Source organism: Pteropus alecto, unplaced genomic scaffold (genome assembly GCF_000325575.1).
Source record: "Pteropus alecto unplaced genomic scaffold, ASM32557v1 scaffold40, whole genome shotgun sequence".
Lineage (NCBI taxonomy): Eukaryota > Metazoa > Chordata > Mammalia > Chiroptera > Pteropodidae > Pteropus > Pteropus alecto.
The window spans coordinates 8323669-8345773 of NW_006431919.1; the positions used below are offsets into that span (position 1 = coordinate 8323669).

The window sequence follows — 22105 nt, forward strand, 5'->3', positions numbered from 1 at the left end:
CTGCCCGGTGCAACCTGCAGCTCTATTAGACCAGTCTGCACGGCCAGGATTAACAGTGTAACTCCTTCTGTCATGCCCCTAAAGAAGCATACATTTCCAGAAAAACAAACAAACAATAATCAGAATCTCATTTAATTCCAACAGAAAATAACATAAATGTTTAGACTGATGTTACATTATTTGTGATATTTAGACAAGAAAATATCTAATCAGAATATTACCTTATCATATAACAACAATGTAATATTATATAGTCATAATATATCACTACATATGCCAAACATAATAGTTATTATTTTAGCATACAATGAGGAGAAAAAAAGCAACTTCTAAGATAAATAAATAAAAGTGTTCTAACAAGGCTTTACTAATGAGCCAGATACCTCTACCATTCTTATTTAGATAGCCACTGCATTATACATATATATTTACATCATGAGCTATATTACTATTATAAAAGATCAAATCATTGGTGAATGTCTTCATAATCTTGAAGTAGTAAAGGTCTCGTTAAGCTCACCATAAGAACCAAAAGACACAGACCATAAGAACCAAAAGATGTAAATACAAATTTTTTTTAATTCAATTTCCATATGGAAAATATATACAAAATCCTAAGACCTTTATCCTATTGACTTGATTTATAAAGAACTCTCACGAATAAATGAGAAATGATCAAAGGATAGGTACAGTTTTCAAAACTACAAATTAGCAAATATTTCAAAGTCTGCTGACCCAAGTATTGACAAGGAATGTGAGAAAAAATGGGCAGACTAATTTCGAGATATAAACAGATAATCTGGAGAAAAATTTGCTAATGGATTTAAAATGTACATACCCTTCCAAGTCAATAAACTTACTGGTAATAATTTACTCTATGAATGTACTACAAAACTTAAGATACATGTATCAGATATACGTAGTGAATAATAGAACATATTTTATGACCTCATGGGGATACAATCAGCAAAATCCATACTGAAAAATGCAGGACAACCTGATGTCTTCAACAAACAAAGGAAAAATAACAGAGACAGCAGGGACGTAAATAAAAAGAGACTTAAGAGACATCTCAACCAAATGCATTACGGATCTTACTTGGATCTTGAGCAAACAAAATGTTTTTAAAAAGATGTTAGCTGGGACTGGCAAGATTACAGACTACAGGTTTTTTAATCTTGTCATTAAAAAAACTAATAAACACCAAGGAAAAAAAAAAACCTTTACCCTAATTTATAAGATATGTACCATATACTAATTTTGAAGTATTCCATAATATGTAAAGACTTTAACAAGAGGTTATATAAACTTACATAAATAAACCATGCAAAGCTTGTATTAACAGAAATCACAAGTTCCAGCAACAGGGTTTGCCAGTACCTTATGTTAGTGATTTAATAACCACTAGATTAACTATTCTGCATTCTCATTAATGCAGCCTTTGAAACTTCAAACAGTATCAAAATTATGTTCAAACACTGAAAAAAAAAAAAGCTTTCAGAAAATATCAAATACAGAAATGTGATTTCAATATGGCTATGCTTCAAATGGGAAAAAAAAACAAGTTATCAAAAATTTCTTAAATAAATCTAGGAAAGTTTCCAATATGCATTGTTAGATATGAAGAATAAAACTACATTTACTTTTTTTCATGGTATTTTAATCCAAATGTTGCAATGTTTCAAAAAAAAAAAAACCTCCTCGAAATTCAATTTCCTCTAAAATTCGTCAACAAAAATGTTTATCACTAGCTCTTCACATTATATGTAAGATTTAAGTTTCTGGAGATCTTCAGAGTAAGGCACTTACCGATTCATGGCTGGATCGTTCATGAAAGCTCGATAACCTTGCAAGTAAAACTTGCAGAGTGTCAGGACACCCAAGGCAACAAAAGAAACCGTGAATACCAAACCCAAAAGAGAGTAAGGAGTACTGCAGCATTCAGCAATACTAGAAAAAAAGGGGAAAACATTGACAGATAAACATTTTCTATTTGGAATAAAAACATCTTAAGTTTTTAAATAACCACCAAACTAGATCTGACCCTCATTAATTAAAACACTCTGAAACAAAATTTGAGATGAAATCTCCCACTCACTCTAATTTAAACCCATTATTATTATTATTATTATTATCCTAACCGACATTTTTCCATTTCTTTGGCAAATATTCAATACATAGCACCGTATCTGAAACAAAATCTTCATTTTTATTTATCTAGCATCTCCTTCAAATGCATCACCTCCTTAAAACTCTAAGGGTTTAAATTTTGTTCAAATCTTAAGAAACGTATAATTAACATGCTGATAATAGGAAAAAAAAAAAAGAAACGTGTGTAATTATCCACCGTTCCTCTGAAAAATGATAGCTGTTCAAATTGTTAAAGACTGTATTGCTAATGTAGTAACTTGCTGAAATCCCTTATTTGTCCAAACTGCTGTCCGGGTGGGCCTGTGCTAACGATGGAGCCCTGTGACTCCTCTCGCTACAACAGTATCTTCCATGCTGCCGGTGCTTTAACATGAATTTAATCTAGGCTTAGACAAATTTATTCTGGGTTATTTCAAAAACATGCCCAAGAACACAGCCCAAGACCACTTAAAAATAATTTTATTATCAATATTTAACATAAAAGTTTGCTATGAATACCAATTATAAGGAGAATTGGAAGACCTTACACTAAATCTTGGAAATACTTTTATATTTTTTGGAATTACATTCAAAACTTTCATTGAAGATATTAACAAGTATTTTGCAAATATATACAAAATTAGGTACCAATAGTTTGGATTTACCTTTTACACAGCATCTAAGATATAGTTCAAAGCACTATATCTTTTTTTTTTTAGGTGAGGCAACCCTTGGCTGACCTCACAGACTGCAAGGACCTTGTAAGCTTACAATCCCTAATTTTTTGTATTATTTTTTACGCCTACAAGCACCTGGTCTTCCTAGGTGGTCTCCCATCCAAGTACTAACCAGGCCTGACCCTCTTTAGCTTCCGAGATTAGACGCGATTGGGCTCGTTCAGGGTAGCATGGCCATAGACTCAAAACATGATATTTTAAGTTTTAAAATGCCAGTGAAGAATTTCAATTGAATGGATGAAGAATTCATTCAAGTGAATCAATAACTGTCCTTTACTATGTAACTCCATGCTTCTGCTATATAGTGACCCTTCCTAATCAACTGCTTATAAGTTAGTTTTTATGTGAAAATATCTAATTTTATGCAGACCAATGTACATTATGACGAGACAAAACTGTCTGGTTTTCTGTTAGGAACCAAAATATCTACCAATCATAGTGGTTGATAGCTAAAAGAATAAATAACTTTATGGCATTCTTACAAATCTAATTTCTAAAATGTTTGATATTTTTCTCAGAGAACTCATATAACATGTTTAAACAAATTGTCCAGTAATTAAAAAACAGGAAACTCATGGTTGAAAGTAATACTAAAATTTTTAGTTCATTCTCATTGGAAAATCTGAAAATTTTACTGAAAGTCCATAATATTCTTGTCTCCATATATAGAGAAATCTTTTAGACCTCAACAGTATGATTTAATTACATTTTCAAAAGGAGCACATTCTTTTTCTCTTTAGAAAAGAATGTGGTGCTATTTTTCAAGAGAGCATACTAAAGAAAATAAAAGGTTTCAACCTAGATTTGGGGAAGTGAAAGAGTTTGGGAAATTTATGAAACTTTTTCTTCCCCTCTCTCTTCAATGAGATAATTTATGGATCTTAGTTTCTATTTTTCAGCTGCAAAAAACAAACAAAAAAAAAACTTTGTTTTTCAGTCTGTTTGTGTGTGCTTCTATTGTTGGTTTGTTGAGTTTGGCTATTTTGGTAAACTTGCAATTCTTTCTGTAAATAAGTTATTCTTTGGCAATGTGACACACAAATATAACATGGCACAAAACAGCATCAAGAAGTCAAAGAACAAGGCTTACAGAGATATAAATTAACCTAAGAACCACATGGGTTCCCTATTAAAAAAGAAATTAAAGCATTCTTATTCTGAGAAAGGGCAATCTATCCTATGTATAAAAAAAGAAATACAGAGAAAATTTAGTTTAGCAAGATATCTATCTAAACCTTATCTAAAAATCTCAGTACTATTTTCTTACATTGTAAATAAGTCCAAATTTACTCACTGCTTACTGACTGTTAAACCAGTTACATTATGCTATACGTCATCTGATTGTGCTTTACAATGGATAGCAATCTAGCTTAAAACAAAACCAACCCCAGTCTCAAACTCAGGTTATTATTCTAGTCTAACCACAGGATTTTCAAATAAATAAATAGAGAGAGAGAGAGAGACAGAGACAGAGACAGATAAATAAATAAATAAATAAATAAATAAATAGAAACATATTGGAAAGTATATTTAAAAAAATTACCACAGGATTTTCTCTCTCTCTTTAAATTCGGTTACTCTCTGGATTCTTTTAAAATTCTGCATAAAATCTCCATAATATTTACACAAAAGTAAATAGCAGTGAAACTTAGTTTCTAATAAATCGGCCATCAAAATGTGTTTGATATCAATTTACTGCATGTTTATAGAAGCTACTTAACTAAAAGTGACTCAGTATCAATTAGTTTATTCTATTTTTTTTTTGATTAAATAGGTACTGACCTTTTTATTGATATTGAAGTTTGTATAACATTTTTCAATCTTACCAAATAACAGGACCATAAATTTGTCTTAAACTTCTCGTTCCCTATACCACTTAGTACACATGTTCCAGCATTTTGAAGAAACAATGGCTCTATGAACTAAAACTCAAGACTCGTATCCACCTGTATTTACTTTCCAGGAGGGCAGAGTTTCATTCTTGCCTTTTAAAGTGACAATGAGGCAGGGAACAAAGACATATCCCCATGTGCTATATTCTGAGGGCTTGAGATTCAAACTCAGAGTGGAAAAATGACAAATGTGGATCTAGCTTGAGCTCACAGCAAAGTCACTGAAGTAGAAAAAGGACTCTAATAACTTAAGACATTTTTTTAAGACTAAACCTTAAAACCAAGTCTTAGAATTCCTTTGGGTTAAACAATAAAGTACTATGATGTACTCATTTCACCAAACATTTGACCCACTCTCAATAATGAAGCAAAACCTTCAAAACAATAAGGTGTAGTAAAAGCACATAGGTAAGTCGCAGGTTTTGAACGGAGATGGGGTTTCAGTGTGAGCGCTGCTGCTTTTAGCAGTGTCACCTAGGCAAATTACTCTTGGTAAAGTTCCTTCAGCTATAAAATGGTAATGATAACAAGGCACCTATCTTTCAGAACCGCTGTAAAGATTAAGTTTGAAAAAAAGTGTAGAGTAGTGTTGCTGGCACATATTAAATACTCAATAAACAATAGTTAATTTTAGTGACATATTTTTCTTTAATTGACTCAATAATTTAACTTGAAATTGAAAAAATAATTTTACAATCTGTTATGTACTTTGGTCCATAGTGTAGCCAACTATACCACCATTATTACATTAGCACTTCCCTGCACTGCCACACGTAGGCAGCCACTGAATGAAAATGCTCCCTTAATTAGATATGAAGTACTATGACTGATAAAAGTGAATCCACAAAACTTACTACTCCTAAATCAAAGTTTTCTCTTCCTAAGGTTATATGCAGTAATACACTCTTATTAATTACCTTGTCAAGAAAAGGAAAAGAAGCCTCTCACGTGATGCAGGCTGATCTCGAGTACTGAAATAAGAATAAATCTGAAGAGCAAATAAGACGAGCCAGAAAACCATGAAAAGTACAGGGACCACCAGCTGATTCCACAGGGACATTCCCAAGGCTAAGAGGCCATATACCTCGACTACCTGAATAAGAAAATAAGATAGGAAAAAACATCTTACATCACTTCAATAAACACTTTCAAAGACAAGGTTAATCCTAAAGTGCTTAAAGAGAAAAACTGAATCTTTATTCTAAGATTGTTTCAGCTAAATTTGCTCAAAGCTCCCTCTACACATATAGTTAGTAAATATCATGTTTTTAAAAATTTACTGATTTTGCATTATTATGAACATTTGACACACAGTAAACTGCCCTAATAGTTCAGGGATAAAGTCAAAATAGTCACATGTAGAGTAAAACTACAGTACCAGGAGACTTGGTAAACTTACTCATATCTAATCGAAATGAACAGGACAAGCATGAATGATGCAGTATTACTTGAGGGACTAGGAAAAAGTGAAATGTAAAAGAAGAATTTTTTCAGTTTATTTAGGAATGTCATAGATGAAAAATAGTTTGATGGAAGACAGAATAATCATTGGACAAGTTTACTGTGAAGCAAAGACAGCAAGTTTTTCCCCGAAAACAAATCAATTCCCCTTGTTCCAACTATGTATTTTTCCAGTAACATTTCTCAGTTTGGTTTGCCAAGTACATTAACACACTAAGAAAAATAAAAGCACATCTAAAAATGTTTATTAATCTACTATAAATCAATAAATTAGCTTCCCAGTCTATAAAACAATCTCTCATGCAATTGAGTCTCATAATCTGAGTCAGCCTAAGAGCACAGATGTAACCAAGTTTCTGGAGTTACTAGGCCAGGGGCCAGACCCTGATACCACAACAGGGTTCTCCCAGGCAGACTACATGCTCTAAACTAAGCAGTCAACTGGGCTCGCTGGAACTCTTAATGTGACACCAGAAGGTTTCAATGAACCGTAAAGATCTTAAATTAAAATATATTGACTTGAAAGTTGTTCTGGTTTCTGGGTAGGTAAAGATCTTTTAAGTTGAAACACAATGACGTGCAGGTTATTCTAAATTTAAATTTCTTCCATCTGTAAATCAAACGCTTTTTCTAAAATCTAGTCAAGATTAACCTCTCTTTTCCCTCAACTGAAAATATTGAGGGGAAAAAAGAAAATTGTCCAACTAGCTGCAAAATTATTATTGGCAGCTAACTGCCATTCAAGGAACAGACTGCTAAAAAACCTGACGGTTTTCATTTCTTGCCTATAGAATTCTTTCCAGGTCACAAATTTTATAACCTATAGTTTATCTGCAACTACGACACCTACTGATGATGCATGAATCCAATGGCAACCAAAAGAGTAAACAGAACATTGAAAAATGGAGGCTTTGCTCTTATGGTGATTAAATAAACAGTATCCAATTAATCCTTACTCAGTATCTCCTGTTTCTTAGAAACTAGGATAGCTCCACGAGATTGAATTCAAAGAAAAAATGCACAAAATTAAATCTGTCATTCTTCCTCTGAATATAACTACAACTCTTTCACCCTGAAGCAGCTCTTCATGTAGAGAGTCAAAATAACTTCTTTGGAAGATCTACTTTCAGGAATTTTCTAGCATTGTGTAAGATGAAGAAAAGAATTAGACTAAGGCCAAGAGTTTCGGAAATTTTTTTCTGGGAAATCTGCCCCTGGGGAGACAACAACAACAAAAACCTGTTTGGTCAATCTGAGAGCTTCTTGTACCTTCAAGTCACATATACATATGGTCAAGAGGTAGAAGAGATTGCCCATTTCAACACTCTTTATACCAAGGTCAATTTTAAGCTCTATTTTATATAGTATGCTGCAACTAGAAATATTTATCTCCTGAATATCTACTGTTTGTATCTGAGAATAATCTGTTTTAGAGTAGTCTGAAAAAAGGTGACAGAAGCACGTTATACTGACAAAATCAGTTCAAGTACTACATCTAAATGAAATCCATCACATTATAGACCAGAACTTTAAATAAATTAGGCAAACATAGGGGGAAAACTTAAGTCACAGTAGGGCTTTGATCAGGGAAAAAAAAAAAATAGGATTTAACCTCTAGGTATTTAATTCTGTATTATTTTCGTCTTTGTTACAATAGTTAACACACACTGAACATCATCTGCCTGGCAGTGAACTCATTTAAATCTCACAGCAACCCTCTGAGTTAAGTACAACTGTTATTATTAGCTCCATTTTACAGATAAGCAAACAAGTGACTATCCCCAGGTTACACAGCTAGTAAACAGCGGCACCAGAGTACAAATCCACACAGTCTGCTTCCAGAGAAATCACTTCCCTTACTGCCTCGCAATAGAACTTCATAACAAAAAATCTCATATGCTCCTAAATTAGGTTAAAAATAGTTGCTATTTTGAAATTGTCACACAGAATGTTACCATGACCAGCATTGTAAAATAAAAGTGAACTAAATCTTTAATATACTTAATATTTATGCAGAATTTTAGCTACCCGTGTGCAGTTGTCAGTCTTACCTGAACCAATTCTCTGTATGCAGACTTAGCAAGGTTATAAGGTACTAAAAGATTAGACCCAAGAAAATAGAGAACTTCCAATCCAGTAAAAATCATAGCAAATTTGTTGATGATAACAATTGTCTCCAGAGGAACCAGGCAGAGTCGAGCTAGCAGAGGAAGCATGTGAGCTGAAAAAAGCCAAATCTGCTTCGTTTTCATGACACAGGAGCATAAAGTACACACCACCAACTGACCTAAAATGGGGAGGGAGAATGCATTTGAGAGTTGGTATCCATGAAAATAAAAACAAAAATCACTGCTGATAAGGATGACGGAGTTTTTGAACAAGTCTAATTAAGATCTCTCAGGTCAAATTTTAACTTCATCTGACCATAATTATATATTCACATGTCTTATGCATTTTGATCAGCAATTCCCTAGGATTGATTTTTAAAAAGCAGCACAAATATCTACTACTGGACTTCATCACATTCCAGATGGCATGCATAATATGGAGAAAGTTTTTTTAAATGTCTAATTCAATATTATAATAATTCAGGCACAACAGTTGTACATATATATAGCTCCTTTTATAAAACTGCTCAACATTTAATTCTTCTGGTCTATAAGTAAAAGCATAAAATCCAAGACACAGTTACTTGTCCAAGACTATGCTTTGACAAGATTTATTCTGAGGTTTTTGATCTTCAATTGCATTCACAGGCCAATGCAAGCCCTCCCAAATGACTCAGTAATTAAAATTAAAACTGAAATGTTTAAGCAACAAAATCTCATAGAGGATTATGCATAATCATTATAGAAAAGTTATGGAATAGATATAGAAAACAGAGAGAAGTAAAAAGAAAAAAACTCAGGCTCTTATAACCCTATCACCCAAAGGTAGCTCCGCTAATACCTTCGGTCTATTCAATGAAAAAATGCATGGAAAAGCATTAGCATTGTATTTGAAACCTAGTAGGTACTCAATAAAAGTCAGCTATTCATATTATCTATTCATATTTGAATACGAATAATAGCATATTCATATTAGCTAAACATATTTTCAGATTTATTCTATGCATATGAATATAGAGAAATATTTTATGAGATTTACATATTATTTTATAATTAGCTCTTTAAATTTAATACGTATTATGCATATATCTCTCCACGCTAATAAACACATGTACATGGTTATTTTTTAGTTGTATGGTATGTTATACTAAATATATATGACATTAACATTTGGCTGTTTCCAAACATTTCATAATTATAAAAAGCTTTGTTATGAATAAGCTTGAACATTTATGACATCTTTTTATAAACTACTCGGAGTACATTTTCTAATATTTTCTTAGACTCGATTCCTAAAAGTGCAATTACTAAGTCAGAAGAAACATTTTTAAGGCTTATGACACAAACTGCCAAATCACCCTACAGAAAAAAACACTTAGTGTATACGGTGCCCATTTTCCCACTGAATTGCCAACAGTGAAAATAAATTCAGGAAGAGGAAGACAAGGAATATTTCCTAAGTTTCTTTAAATTTGTATTTTGTTGATTACTAGTAGTACTGACATTACCAATAAGCAAATAACAAAAACTGCAATTGCTTGGTGAAATGCTTATTCACATTCTTTGCCCATTCTTCCACTAGGATATGTAGCCTTCTATTGCTTCATCGAAATACTGATCTCTGTTGCCATATAATTGTATTTTCCCAATATGTCATTTGCCTGAATATTATAATAACCTTCTGCTCTTATTAGTACAGAAGCTTTTATTGTAAACGGTCAAACCTATAAATCTTTTCCTTAACGGTTTCTGCCTTTGATGGTTAATTGCATGGCTCCTGTTACTTAAGATTATACAAACAAGTATACAAGTAATCACCCATATTTCTTTTTAGTAATCTTTATTTTAAAAATTAACACATTTGAAATTTTAGAATAAGATAAAAAGTAAAAATCTAAGTTTGTTTTTCTAGATTTTTAGTTAGTTGTCTTAAAACTAGCTGTTGGAATCATCCAGGTGTTTTCTCATTAATTTGAAATGCTACTCTGGTATACTTCGAAACCCTCTGTGTCTGTGTCAGAACTTACTCTTTTTTTTTAATGATCTACTCTGATGACAATACCACACTGTTCCATTTCACTGATCGTTTCAGAATATCTTGGACATTCTTGAATATGTAACCTTTCAGATGAATATAAGAATCATTAAGTATGGTATCAGATGGGTACTAGACTTATTGGGGTGATGGCCTCATAAGGTATATAAATGTCTAATCACTATGTTGCATACCTGAAACTACTAACATTGTATGTCAACTGTAATTGAAAAATAAATTTTAAAAAAGATATCAAGAAGTCCTAGAACCATTGTCCCGCCCCGCAAAAGACAAGGATCATTTAGTCAAATTCTCTTCCAATGAAAAGTAAAATACTTTAGGATTTTTGTTTGTGTTCTAGCCATATTATTGTTAGAAGAATATGAAAACAGCAATCAATTTTGCACATTTATTAATAATCTACTATAACACATGATATTTTCTCTCACAAAGTACTAGTTTTAGCCTTAAAAGAACTGATATTAAAATAATATGAAAAACATTCATAAAGGCACAAAAAAGGAGGAAAACCCATATAAAAAAAAAGAGAGGCCATCAAGTGGGATATGTCAACAACATCTAGAGGAGAGAAGACAAAAACATATGAGACAGCTAACCGGTTTTAGACAGGCCACTACTCTTTCCTTTGTCCTGGGAAGAAGACTGACATCAGCTCTTTAGAGAGGCTGGAACATGCTCCTGGACACCCCAGGCTAGGTGAAGTGCCCAATGAAAAGAGGAGATTAAAACTGAAGTGTGCACCCAAAAAGACGAGATCTCTCTAGAGCTCCAAACACTGCTACCACATTCGTTGCCACCCAGTTCTAGGACATGGGCTTCCTCCGCAGGGGATAAGATTCCTCTTTGGGGAAACTGACCAAGTCCAAATAAAAAACCTCACACAAACCATATACTTCCAAGTTCCCCTCAAAACAGCCAGTCCCACCTGAACACCAACTGTGAAATAAGCGCATTGGCAAGCTCTGGGATTCCAATAAATAACTCACCTGAATACAAATGATCAGTCAAGCACTCCCAGATATTTAAGTAAAACTTATGGTTTAATCAACCTCAGATGAGGCTTATGCATCAGTATTCATAATCTTTTATTTAAAATAACTAGGTGATTCTAATACAGGCTTGAGAAACACTGCTGTTTCATGAAAGACAAAGACCAAAACAAACAAAAAAGATCTCAGAAGAAATGGAGAGAATGCAAGGAACAAAAGAAAGCTTCAGAGAGATAAATAATACAGCTAAGAAATAAAGACCGTCACAGTAAAAAAGAAGTATTCAATAAAAACAAGCTCTTGGCTACTAAAAATATGTAACAAGAAGAAAATACAATAAAAGTGTTGAAAGATAAGGTTGGGAAATTTCAGAAAGTAAAACAAAAAGAGGAGAGGAAAGGAGAGAAAGAAAAGGAAAATGGAACAGTTAAGAAAGTCAGGTGCTCAATGTAGGAGAACCTTACTCAATTAACAGGATTCCCAGAAAGGGACAAGAGAAAACACCAGGGAAGAAATGATCGTGCATCTCTGGGTAATTACACCTGAGAGTAGAGAGGAGTGATGCAGGAAAGAATGGATTTTCATCATAAAAACGTAGCATTTCTTGACTTTTAAGAAAACGCTTTAATACTAGGAATAATTAGGAAGGAATTTTCTTTCTGGCATATCTTACTTTCACTGTGCTCATAGCTATGACATTTAAATTTCCTTGTTCAGTATGATGTAAACTTCCTCTGAGCTGTGAACGTTCCCATAAGCCTATGCCAGAACACTCAGTGCTCAGTTCTGGGGTTACAGGCTTCACTTATCTTCTTTCAAAGAAGAATATGACTCATGTGCTATAATTCTCTTTAAGATAAGACTGCTCCTCCTATTTAGGTGAAAGTAGGAAGGAGTCATAGTGTTAGTGGAAATCTCTCCTACAGTTCCAAAAGAATAGGAAGTTGATTATTGCAATCTGCCTATTCCAATCTGTCTGATAATTCTGAATAAATCAAAATCTCAAGTACTGGATTTGGATTTCAGGATTCCACTATTAGAAACACCTCTAAGAAGTCTGCAACCCTAAGAAACAACGGCATGTTCAAACTGCTTAGTTTTTCATTAAAAAAGTTCATTAGTGAAATGGAAGAAAACGAGAGACATAACTTTAAAATCAAAGTCTGAAGAAAACATGCCACTTAGTAGTTTAAAGATTTTGTTTTATTTCTAATTAATAGAATCTTAGTTGAGTAAATAGACCATCATAGCCACCGAAAGGAACAATTTAAGAAAATATGTTTCCGATTTAAATTAATCTGCATCTCCTACAGAACAAAAGAGAAGACTTTACAAGCTTTCTAAGCCAGCCAATATTTTCATACTTGAATGTTACCATTATTGAATACACCAGCTCATAGGCTATAGTCATAAAGCAATGTTATTTTTTTCTCCTACCGTCTTTTAAAATCTACTCTGTGAAGATTTGTGTTCTCCTAGCCTAAGGTTAAGAGTCCCATAACTTTTCTAATCTAATTTAGGTTATATGGTCTTAATCTAACAATAACCAAAACTTTGAAACTGATTTAAAATTGAGGCTTCTCCCTTACTTTAGGTCAGGCCTCCTACAGGATTATATTTAGAAAACCTGCATTTGAGAGGGGGTAGAGCAGTATGGCAGGCTTCTCTCTCTTTGCTAGCATCATCTCCCTCCCTTCTTGACTTACCCAGGACTGAAGCAGGTAGGAAGGAAGGAGAGGGAGGAAAGTAGGAAATTTTTACTCAAATGTACTCTTACAACAAGACGGTATTGGTGCCCTCTGGCACTGGTGTAGTTTAAAACTGATCTTTCTCCTGGGCAATTTAATGGGTTATTCTGAGACTGTGCCCATCACTGTGGATCTCCCCTCTGGTGCCTGTCATGTACCCTCCTCTGGCTGTTTCTGGTTCTTTCCTTAGCTCTTGGGAATTTGGAAGTTCATCCCTGTTGGAATCTTATCATCCTTTTAAAGGGCCTTCCTATAAGACCTAAGAAAATCTTCAGAGACTCTTGGGCCTTCATCTTGCCCATAGGAAACAAACATCCTTTGCCTACACAGATTAGAAAATACAGAAAACCCCACAAAACATTTTCACCCCACAGTCAGAAAACGCAAGAGCCAGCCAGTCGCTGTTGGCCTTTTTATCAGATTATAATTATAATATGAGCCATTATGTAATTTTTAATTTTACAGGTGAAATTAATTAGCAATGTATTTTATTTAACCTAATATATTCCAGATATTATCATATAGACATTCAATCTATGTTAAAAAAATAAAGACATTTTATATCCTTTTTGTACTAAGTCTCAGAAAACTGGATGTGTGTTTTACACTTAACAGTATATCTTAATGTAGACTAGCCACATTGCAAATGCTCAAAAGCCACACATAGCTAGTTATGGATGTGCAGTTTTAGATTTTGCAGACATGGTCAGACATCAGTCCACAATACCCGCCCCCACCAAGCCACAGAAGACATGTGACTCTCCAAATGATCCACTGCTGAATTCTCTAAATGTGAAGTGCTGGGAAGGTATTTCAGAGAAAACAGTTCTAAAGAAATCTTCCTTCATTCTCCAACATTCAACCTTTTAACACCCGCATAGGTGAGGTTAAGAGCCACAAAACGGGTTTTCTCTCACTTCCTGCATGGGAAGGTCTAGTACCTCACTTTACACTGTATCTATGTTGTTGTGGAGTCAGCCAACGCTTCTACTTTTAACATTCTGCCACCTGAATATTTCAATCATGTTTCAAGTTCTTGAGGTTTCTGGCAATTTATTTTTGACTATAAGGTGACAGCTTTCAATAATAAATAACTTTATGACAATATATATTTCATTTTAATCTGACAAAGTAAAAATTAGCTTTATTTAAAAGTTAATCTTCCCAAATACTTAAAATACCAATAAAAATCACAACCAACTACAGGCAATATATGATTATAAACAGGCAAAGTAAAAAATATCTATGCATGGGGAAAAAAAGACTAAGAAAATAAAACATTTAACAATGGCTGAATTTTGGAAGAGTCACCATGAATAACTAGGAGTTTTCCTTTTTTTTTTATTGTAGTAAGTATGCAACAACTTTATATGATACTAAGGCTGGTTGGTTCCTACCTACAACTTTAATTTTTTTATAATACTTACCTATTAAGGCTGTGGTAAACCGATTCATGGAGAGAGGCTCTAAATACATTGGTCCTTCATAGGCAGACTCCAGTTCACTCCTAACGTAGTCCCTAAATAAGTAAAACGATAAGAAGATATTACATCAGTCCAAGTACTGATGGAGGAGAGAAGCCACTCACACACAGAATTCTAATAAAAAGTATATTCCATTAATAACACCTCTCTCTACAACTATACTAAGGAAAAATTTAGAATTCTTTATAAAGAATTCTATAGAATAGCCTTCGTCTCCTTCCATGCACTGGAAACAGAAATTATGGAAACTGGATTTTACTGTACGGAGTAGACAGTCCCACTGTGTGGGATTTTTTTCTTCCCATGACCTTATTAAATACTTTATGCCCAGTAAAAAGCCAGTTAAGGTGTCATCTCTCTACCCTACTACTAAATAATATCTAGTAATACTGTATTAAATAGTTCCTCTTTTGGCTCTCTTCCACCATTCCCCTTCTGTCTTACTTTCCACAAAGTTTTGTCCCCAATTATGCCTAATTAATTACAGTTAAAATCTCAAACTAGTTAGAAAACTGGCTCATAGGAGGACAATCCTTAAAAACTGTCACTTTCAATTCTATAGGGAATCTACAATTAGAATTATAATATTTAGGTAGGCTACAAATTTATTTCGAAACTATCTTAAATCAAATCAAATATTCCTCTTCAGATTTACTTCATTTAACACGTGACTGCTCAGAAATAACAAGATTTAAGTAGCAGCCAAACAGTCTTTACACTTTGAGAAAACAACTTCTAGGGCTTAGGCGGGAAGCATAGAAAGGGAAAATTTAATTTATCATTAGTTAAGTTAAGCAGAAACACTAGAAGATGGTTTAGGTTCTTTTAACATCAAGTGTGAAAATTTGTGTGAAAAAAATTCACCTTTTTTTCTTCAATTGGTGAATGCTCTAGTCGTTATATTTCAAAACAGTTTGAATGTTTCAAGTATTTCTGAACAAACTCGTATGGCTGTATTTACTTTTTCCATGATACTACTTCCTGTTAGGCAATCAAGTTGAATTCCTTTAGCATAGCATAGCCAAACAAGGAGTGACCCTAACATAATCAGCAAATAGACTGCTGCCAAAAGTCAGAATTAAAAACTCCAAAAGTTTTTAAGAATGGAAGCAGTTTTGGGAACAATTACAAAAATCAATGACTAAGCATCATGGGTGATTTAGCAACTCTCCTCTATCACTCTATGATGACTACTTCTAACAAATAATGTATTAAAGTCTCTTTTTATTGAACTAGAAAGCCAGATTCTCAAGAGGAATGATTTCAAAGCAGTGGTTGTCAACCAGGGTGATTCTGTCCCTGAAGGGATATTTTGCAATGTCTAGAGACATTTTTACTTGTCACAACTTGAAGGCGGGGTTAGGAGTGCTACTGGCACCTAGGCCAAGATGCTGCCGAAACATTTCACACTGCACGAGACAGCCCCCAACAACAAAGAATTACCCAGTCCAGAAAGTCGATGGTTGAACCCTGTTTTAATGGAGAGAGGCACAAATGCTAGCTACATGTGCGAATTACATATGAATAACTGATTACCAGATTACCATAGGTGACCATTAATCTAATTATATTTTATATAGTTTTAGGATAGAAAGCTAAAGAATTAAGAGAATTATAAATTTAAAATAAAATGTACTTAGAAATATCACTTAGATTTATGAAGTCTTTAAATATGCTATTAAAGACATAAATTTATATCTAAAAGAGATCTAACTCTGAGTCTCAGTACTACGTTGGCCTCTAAAGCCAAATAATGTCTTTTGGGGCATAGCACATTCCTCTCCAATAGATCCAGTTTTAAAAAAAGGCCAGAGAAAACCCATAAAGACAGAAAGCAGATTGGTACTTGCCAGGGGCTGGGGAAAAAAATGGAAATGGCCACTTAAAGGGTTTTATTTTGGGGTGATGGTTGCAGAACATTATGAATGTAATGTATGCTTCTGAATTGTTCACTTTAAAAGGTTAGTTTTGTTATGTGAACTTCAACCTAATAAAAAAAGGGGGCCTACAAAAAGGCGCCCAAAAGGGCCTTAGTCCCAGGAGCTCTCTCATAATGGGGTCAAGGGTTCCCTGTCATGTTTTCTCTCCTTTGTTTGCTTTTGTCATCACATTATTGATGTTGTAAAATGTAACTCATTAAACTCAACATTGTTCTAGAATTTCTTATTGTTGAGACATGTTAACTGCTTTGCATTATTTCCTAGCCTGCTTTGGTTCACTTTCTTTTCAAAAGTTTCTTTGCCTTTCTTTAGAGTCTCTTACCTTAAGTCTAATTTCACAAAACAAAACTTCTAAGGAAAATTAACATCCTCTACGCTTTTTTTTTTTTAACTCAAAAAGAATTTACTGTACACATAATATGTTGCTAGCATACTGCTGAGATCTGGGAATACCACAATGAATAAGAAAGGCGTAGTCCCTGTTAGCATAAAGATTACAAATCAGAGGGGATAGCTACGATAAAAAAAAATACTTATCCTAACAATTACTTAATTACAATTGTGATAAATGCTATAAAATATATAGAATGTTGTGAGATATTTAAAAGTTTTTAAAAATTTTATAAGTTCAAACTCTACTTAAAAATTATATCGTTTATTAGCTTCACTTTGAGATTTTTACTTAGCTAGTTATTTCTGCCTTTTGTCTTTTATTTTAAATATCACTCATTTTACTTATTTTACCTCTCATTATAGGGTTATTATAAAAGGTTTTAATGTAACTATTTCCTTTTCTTTTATCCTACTCTATGTTCCTTTGGGGGGTTTTTTTAAGCCTCCTCTCAACTTTCTTAAACTTTTTATGATTTTCTTTTTAGTTCTTTTTCATTCTCCATCTATTCATTACTTTGCGATTTGCTGGGATTACAGGACAGTAAGGGAGGTCTGCATTCTAGACAAATAATTAGCTTTAGGCCATAATGACAACACCCTGATGTTAACTGAGCAGTTTCCGCCAACTAGCTCTCATTATGCCCGACTCCTGGACCCTAGGAACAGCACTCCCTCACTGTAATAACGTTCTCTCTTACTGTCTATTAAACCTATCCAAAAAATCCGAATCATTGGATCAACCATCCTACCATACAAATTAACATCTTCCCTACCCTGGGCACCTTAGAACCTCTCCCTCTGCTCAACTACTGTCACTGTCCCTTCTGAGGAATCTGGGCCTTGCATCCCAAACTATACAGAACTGAAATAAGAACCAACGGCAACAAAGATGTCTCTATCTAGGTTATGTACAACTTCACAGCGTCTCAGACTAGCAATGAAAACTCATGGTTACTCAGTCTCAGCAGAGTAGGTCATTCAAAACAAAACAACAACAACAACAACAAAAGACAGTTAAGCCTGAATAAGAAGGATCCAGAAAAGGAATTATCCAAAATTCCATGGGTCATTTTAAGCCAAAAATTAGTCTGAGGCAAGAGCCATGAAATTCTAATTTTTAACAGAATTTTATAAATGTTTTAAGACTGAATCAGATGAGCTCTTCAAAAACAGTATTACAATTTTTTTATCAAAAAGATTTAAAACGTAAACTGTATTAAGTTAGTCAGAAGCAAGAATTTCTGCTTTCTACTTGTAACAGAATAAAATCTTTCTCATTAAAACTTTTTTACACTTTGTCAGCAATTTTTTCAATGGGTACTAACAAACTAAACACTTGGAAAATCTACTTCCTTAATCCCTGTGGTAGCCTATTCTCCTTTAAAGGAAACTGTTAGAGGAATAAAGAATGTGTAAGATGTATGAAAAGATGCCTCAAGGAGAGCTTGTAATTGGAAAAATTCTCTCTATAAAGAGAAGCATAAAAGTTACAAAAAAAAAATAAATAAAAACAACAAAATCTAGGAGCTTACCAATTCACCAACTGATTATAAACCTTTACTTATAAATAACAGTCTCTTAAGCAACCTGAGTTACTGAACAAACTAGGAACAATCTGTACATTCTGGCCACTTAGAGCCTTCATACAATGTTAATTCCGACAAAACCTAATCTACTATTACACAGAATAAACTGGCAAGCCCTCCAAGTTATCTTTTGCAATATGTGTAAACAAAGGCAGCGTTCAATTTAAGAGATCCCAAGATACTGTGCTGTTCAAACATCTGGATTTGAAGACCTACTAAACCCTAAGCACTGTGCTAGCAATTAAATAGTTTATTTATCCACGGTTTAACTATTTAAATCATCTCTGCCACCCTGCCACCCTACTTTCCCTTCGGCTTCTTTGACCCCTTACTAAAGATTTAATGCCTGGATCTGATAATATTCAAAAGAAGAAAACATATCAAATGCTGAAATGGGTCAATTTTATTCCTATCAAAATTAAATGTTCAGTATATAATTACAAAATTTATTTTAACAATTCCTGTAGCTAATAACAATGGTTCTCAACTAAGGAAAATTTTTTTTTCCCCAGAAGATGACATTTGGCAGTCAGGGACTTTTTGGTTTCCTAACTGCTGGGGAGGGGGCACACTGCAATCTAGTGAGCAGAGGCAGGGTGTTTTTAACATCCCATAACAGCCAGGACTGCCCCACAGCAAAGAATGACCCTGCCCAAAATGCTAATAGTTCTGAAGTAGAGAAACCCTCATCTACAGCTTAGAATTATACAAGCTTTCATAAAATGGAGAGCTAGTTACCTGTATTTTACACATAAGTAACTTGGGAAAGTTTCACATTTGAAACCATACTTAGACACCCAAGACCAGGACAAAAAGAGTGTACTTTCATCTTCTGAAACCCACAGGCTCTTAATTCAAGTCATACACATACAAATTGATAAAAATAAAGTGAGGCACTTAAGAATACTGAAGTTTAAAAATTTTAGGGAAAAACACACAACTGTGGAGCTGAACCATGACCACGTCCCACGGAAAAGGTCATAGTTTTCTGTTTTCCTTTTAGCTATGGACAATCTCAATTTTAAAGTAGGACTGGCACTGGAAAATACACTCCTTACATCGCTCAAAATGAAAAGCACAATTTAGTTCATATTATACTACCTGAGCTCAGGGATTTTCTAAACTTTAGTTCTTCTGAACTGTCAGCTAAATCAATTCTATAATAATCCATTCTTATTATTAAAATTATTGGGGTGATACTGGTTAATAAAAATCAAATAGGTTTCAAGTGTACAATTCAATACATCATATGTATAACGCATTGTGTTCACCACCTAAAGTTAAATTTCCTTCCATCACCAAATATTTGAACCCCTTTACCCCTATCTACCTACCTCCCCCCTCCCCACTTCCCTCTGATAACCACTAATCTACCTTCCGTGTCCCTATAGACATATTCTAAAGATTTTTATTCACTTAAGGATAATCAGCCTCATATGTGAGTACATGTATTTAGGGGAAATAGATATCAAACTTTTTAAAGACTTTATGAAATTTAAGAAATTAATATTTGCAAATGTCTTTTTCCATAGCCAGTTTCTGAAGTACCAAATTACTTATTTAAGTCATCCAAGTATTGATTCTTCTTCTCAGGACCATATTACACAACTAGACTGGACTGAATGGTGGAAAATATGTATAAATCATATAGCTGATAAGAGACTTGCATCTAAAATATATAAGAACTCCTACAACTCATTTAAAAAAATTCAATTAAATAATGGGCAAAAGATCTGAATACACACTTCTCCAAAGACTTATATGACAAGGTGCTCAATCTCAACAGCCATCAAGAAATTGCAAATCACAACCACACTGAAATAGCACTTCATACTCATTATGATGGCTATACTAAAAAAGATATCAAAAGTGTTGGCAAGGATGTGGAGAAACTGGAACCCTCATACACTGCTGGTGGAAACGTAAAACAGTGCAGCCACTTTAGAAAGTAGTCTGGCCATTCCTCAAAAGGTTAAATATCAATACCATATGATCCAGAAATTCCACCCCAAGGCATATGCCCAAAGAAAAACAATGAGTGTTCAAAGCATTATTCATAATAGCCGAAAAGTGGAAACAACCCAAATGTCCATCAAGAGATGAATGGATAAACAAAATGTGGCATATTCACACAACAGAATACGATTTGAACAGGAAAAAAAAAGTACTGATACATGCTCCAACACGAATGAGCCTTGAAAACATGCTAAGTGAAAAAGGCCAGACAAAAAAGGACTACATACTGTAAAAGTCAACGTATATGAAATGTCCAGAATAGACCAATCCACAGAAACAGAAAACAGACTCACAGTTGCCCGGGGCTGGTTGTGGGGGGTAGGACAGACTGGTGGGAAATGGGAAGTGACTGCTGGGAACAGAGTTTCTTCTTGAAGAAAATGTTCTAAAATCAATTGTGGTGATGTTTTGCATAATTCTGTGAATGTACTTAAACCCACTGAGCTATACACTTTAAGTACATAATTATATCTCAATAAAGCTGTTATAAAAAAAAAAAGATACTTGATTATGAAACTGCCACATGAAATCTGAACCATTATGTTTTTTTTAAACTTAAAACTTCAGCCTAAATGTTTTATAAATGTGACATGTTTGAGTTTCAATATTTATCAAATGGGACATGTTATGAATAATCTTTGCTAACCTTTTGTGAGGGAGCACCACGCAGTATAAATTAATTATACTAAGAGGAGAAGTACTAAAATATTCCATATCTTGAAATTTGTTAGTTTACTATCAAACTAACTCCATAAGATGAGCAGTCTTACTTTACAATTTCAAAGAAGCAACTGGCCAAGGTAACAACGTATTTACTAAGCAGAGAACCTACTTCATACCCAGTCTAATTCTAAAATTAAATTTTTTTATACTAACCATCCTGCCTGCCTAAGAGAACTGAACTAAGAATCAGAAAACCTAGATTCGAGTTAGAGTCTGAGGCTGTACCTTCCTGTTTTCCCACTTCAGTTTTTTCATCTGTAAATTTTAAAAGATTATAATAAGCATCAAAATGAAAATAAAAAACAGGAAATGTTTTTGCATACTATAAAATTTTATTACAAACTTTTCAATTTAAAATAAGTAAATATTTTAATAATGAAAACAAACTTTAAATGTTAGAAAAAAACATTCCCACAAAATCTAAAACTAAAAAGTTGAAATTGCCATAAGAATGGTCAGAAAAAGGTTTTAGTTCTGACACTTTTAGAGCCCCCTTTATCCTTATATAATGGAATTTTGAGCTCTTTAGACAAGCCTTGATGGTAACAGAGTGTGTGTGTGTGCGTGCGTGTGCGTGTGCGTGTGTGTGTAAACAGAACTACATGGTTGCAGCTATCACTCCACCACAAACCACATGGAAACTGAAAAATCATAAGGGAAAGGGCAGGTTCATTGTTTTTCACCGAGAATTATAACTATCAAAGCAATAATTTTAATAACTTTACCTTCAATTCTAAGATTTCTCTGATTCATCATCAAAATCCTATCAACTCTAAAAAGCTACCATTATAGAGATACACCACGGAAAACTTTGCCATTTAAAAAATAATTTTTTAAAGACT

The 22105-nt window shown here is 33.7% G+C and overlaps 1 protein-coding gene and 1 pseudogene across 1 annotated transcript in view; both read right to left on the reverse strand.

Moving 5' to 3' along the window:
• RNF145 (ring finger protein 145) overlaps window positions 1-22105 on the reverse strand; it is a 44779-nt gene that overhangs the window by 9188 nt on the left and 13486 nt on the right. The window contains 5 exon segments of the mRNA XM_015585262.2: window positions 1-78; window positions 1810-1950; window positions 5677-5852; window positions 8272-8507; window positions 14549-14640. The exon segment at window positions 1-78 is cut by the window's left edge and continues 1 nt beyond it. Of these exon segments, the coding sequence (XP_015440748.1) occupies window positions 1-78; window positions 1810-1950; window positions 5677-5852; window positions 8272-8507; window positions 14549-14640 (723 nt within the window).
• LOC112475324 lies at window positions 2930-3049 on the reverse strand (annotated as a pseudogene).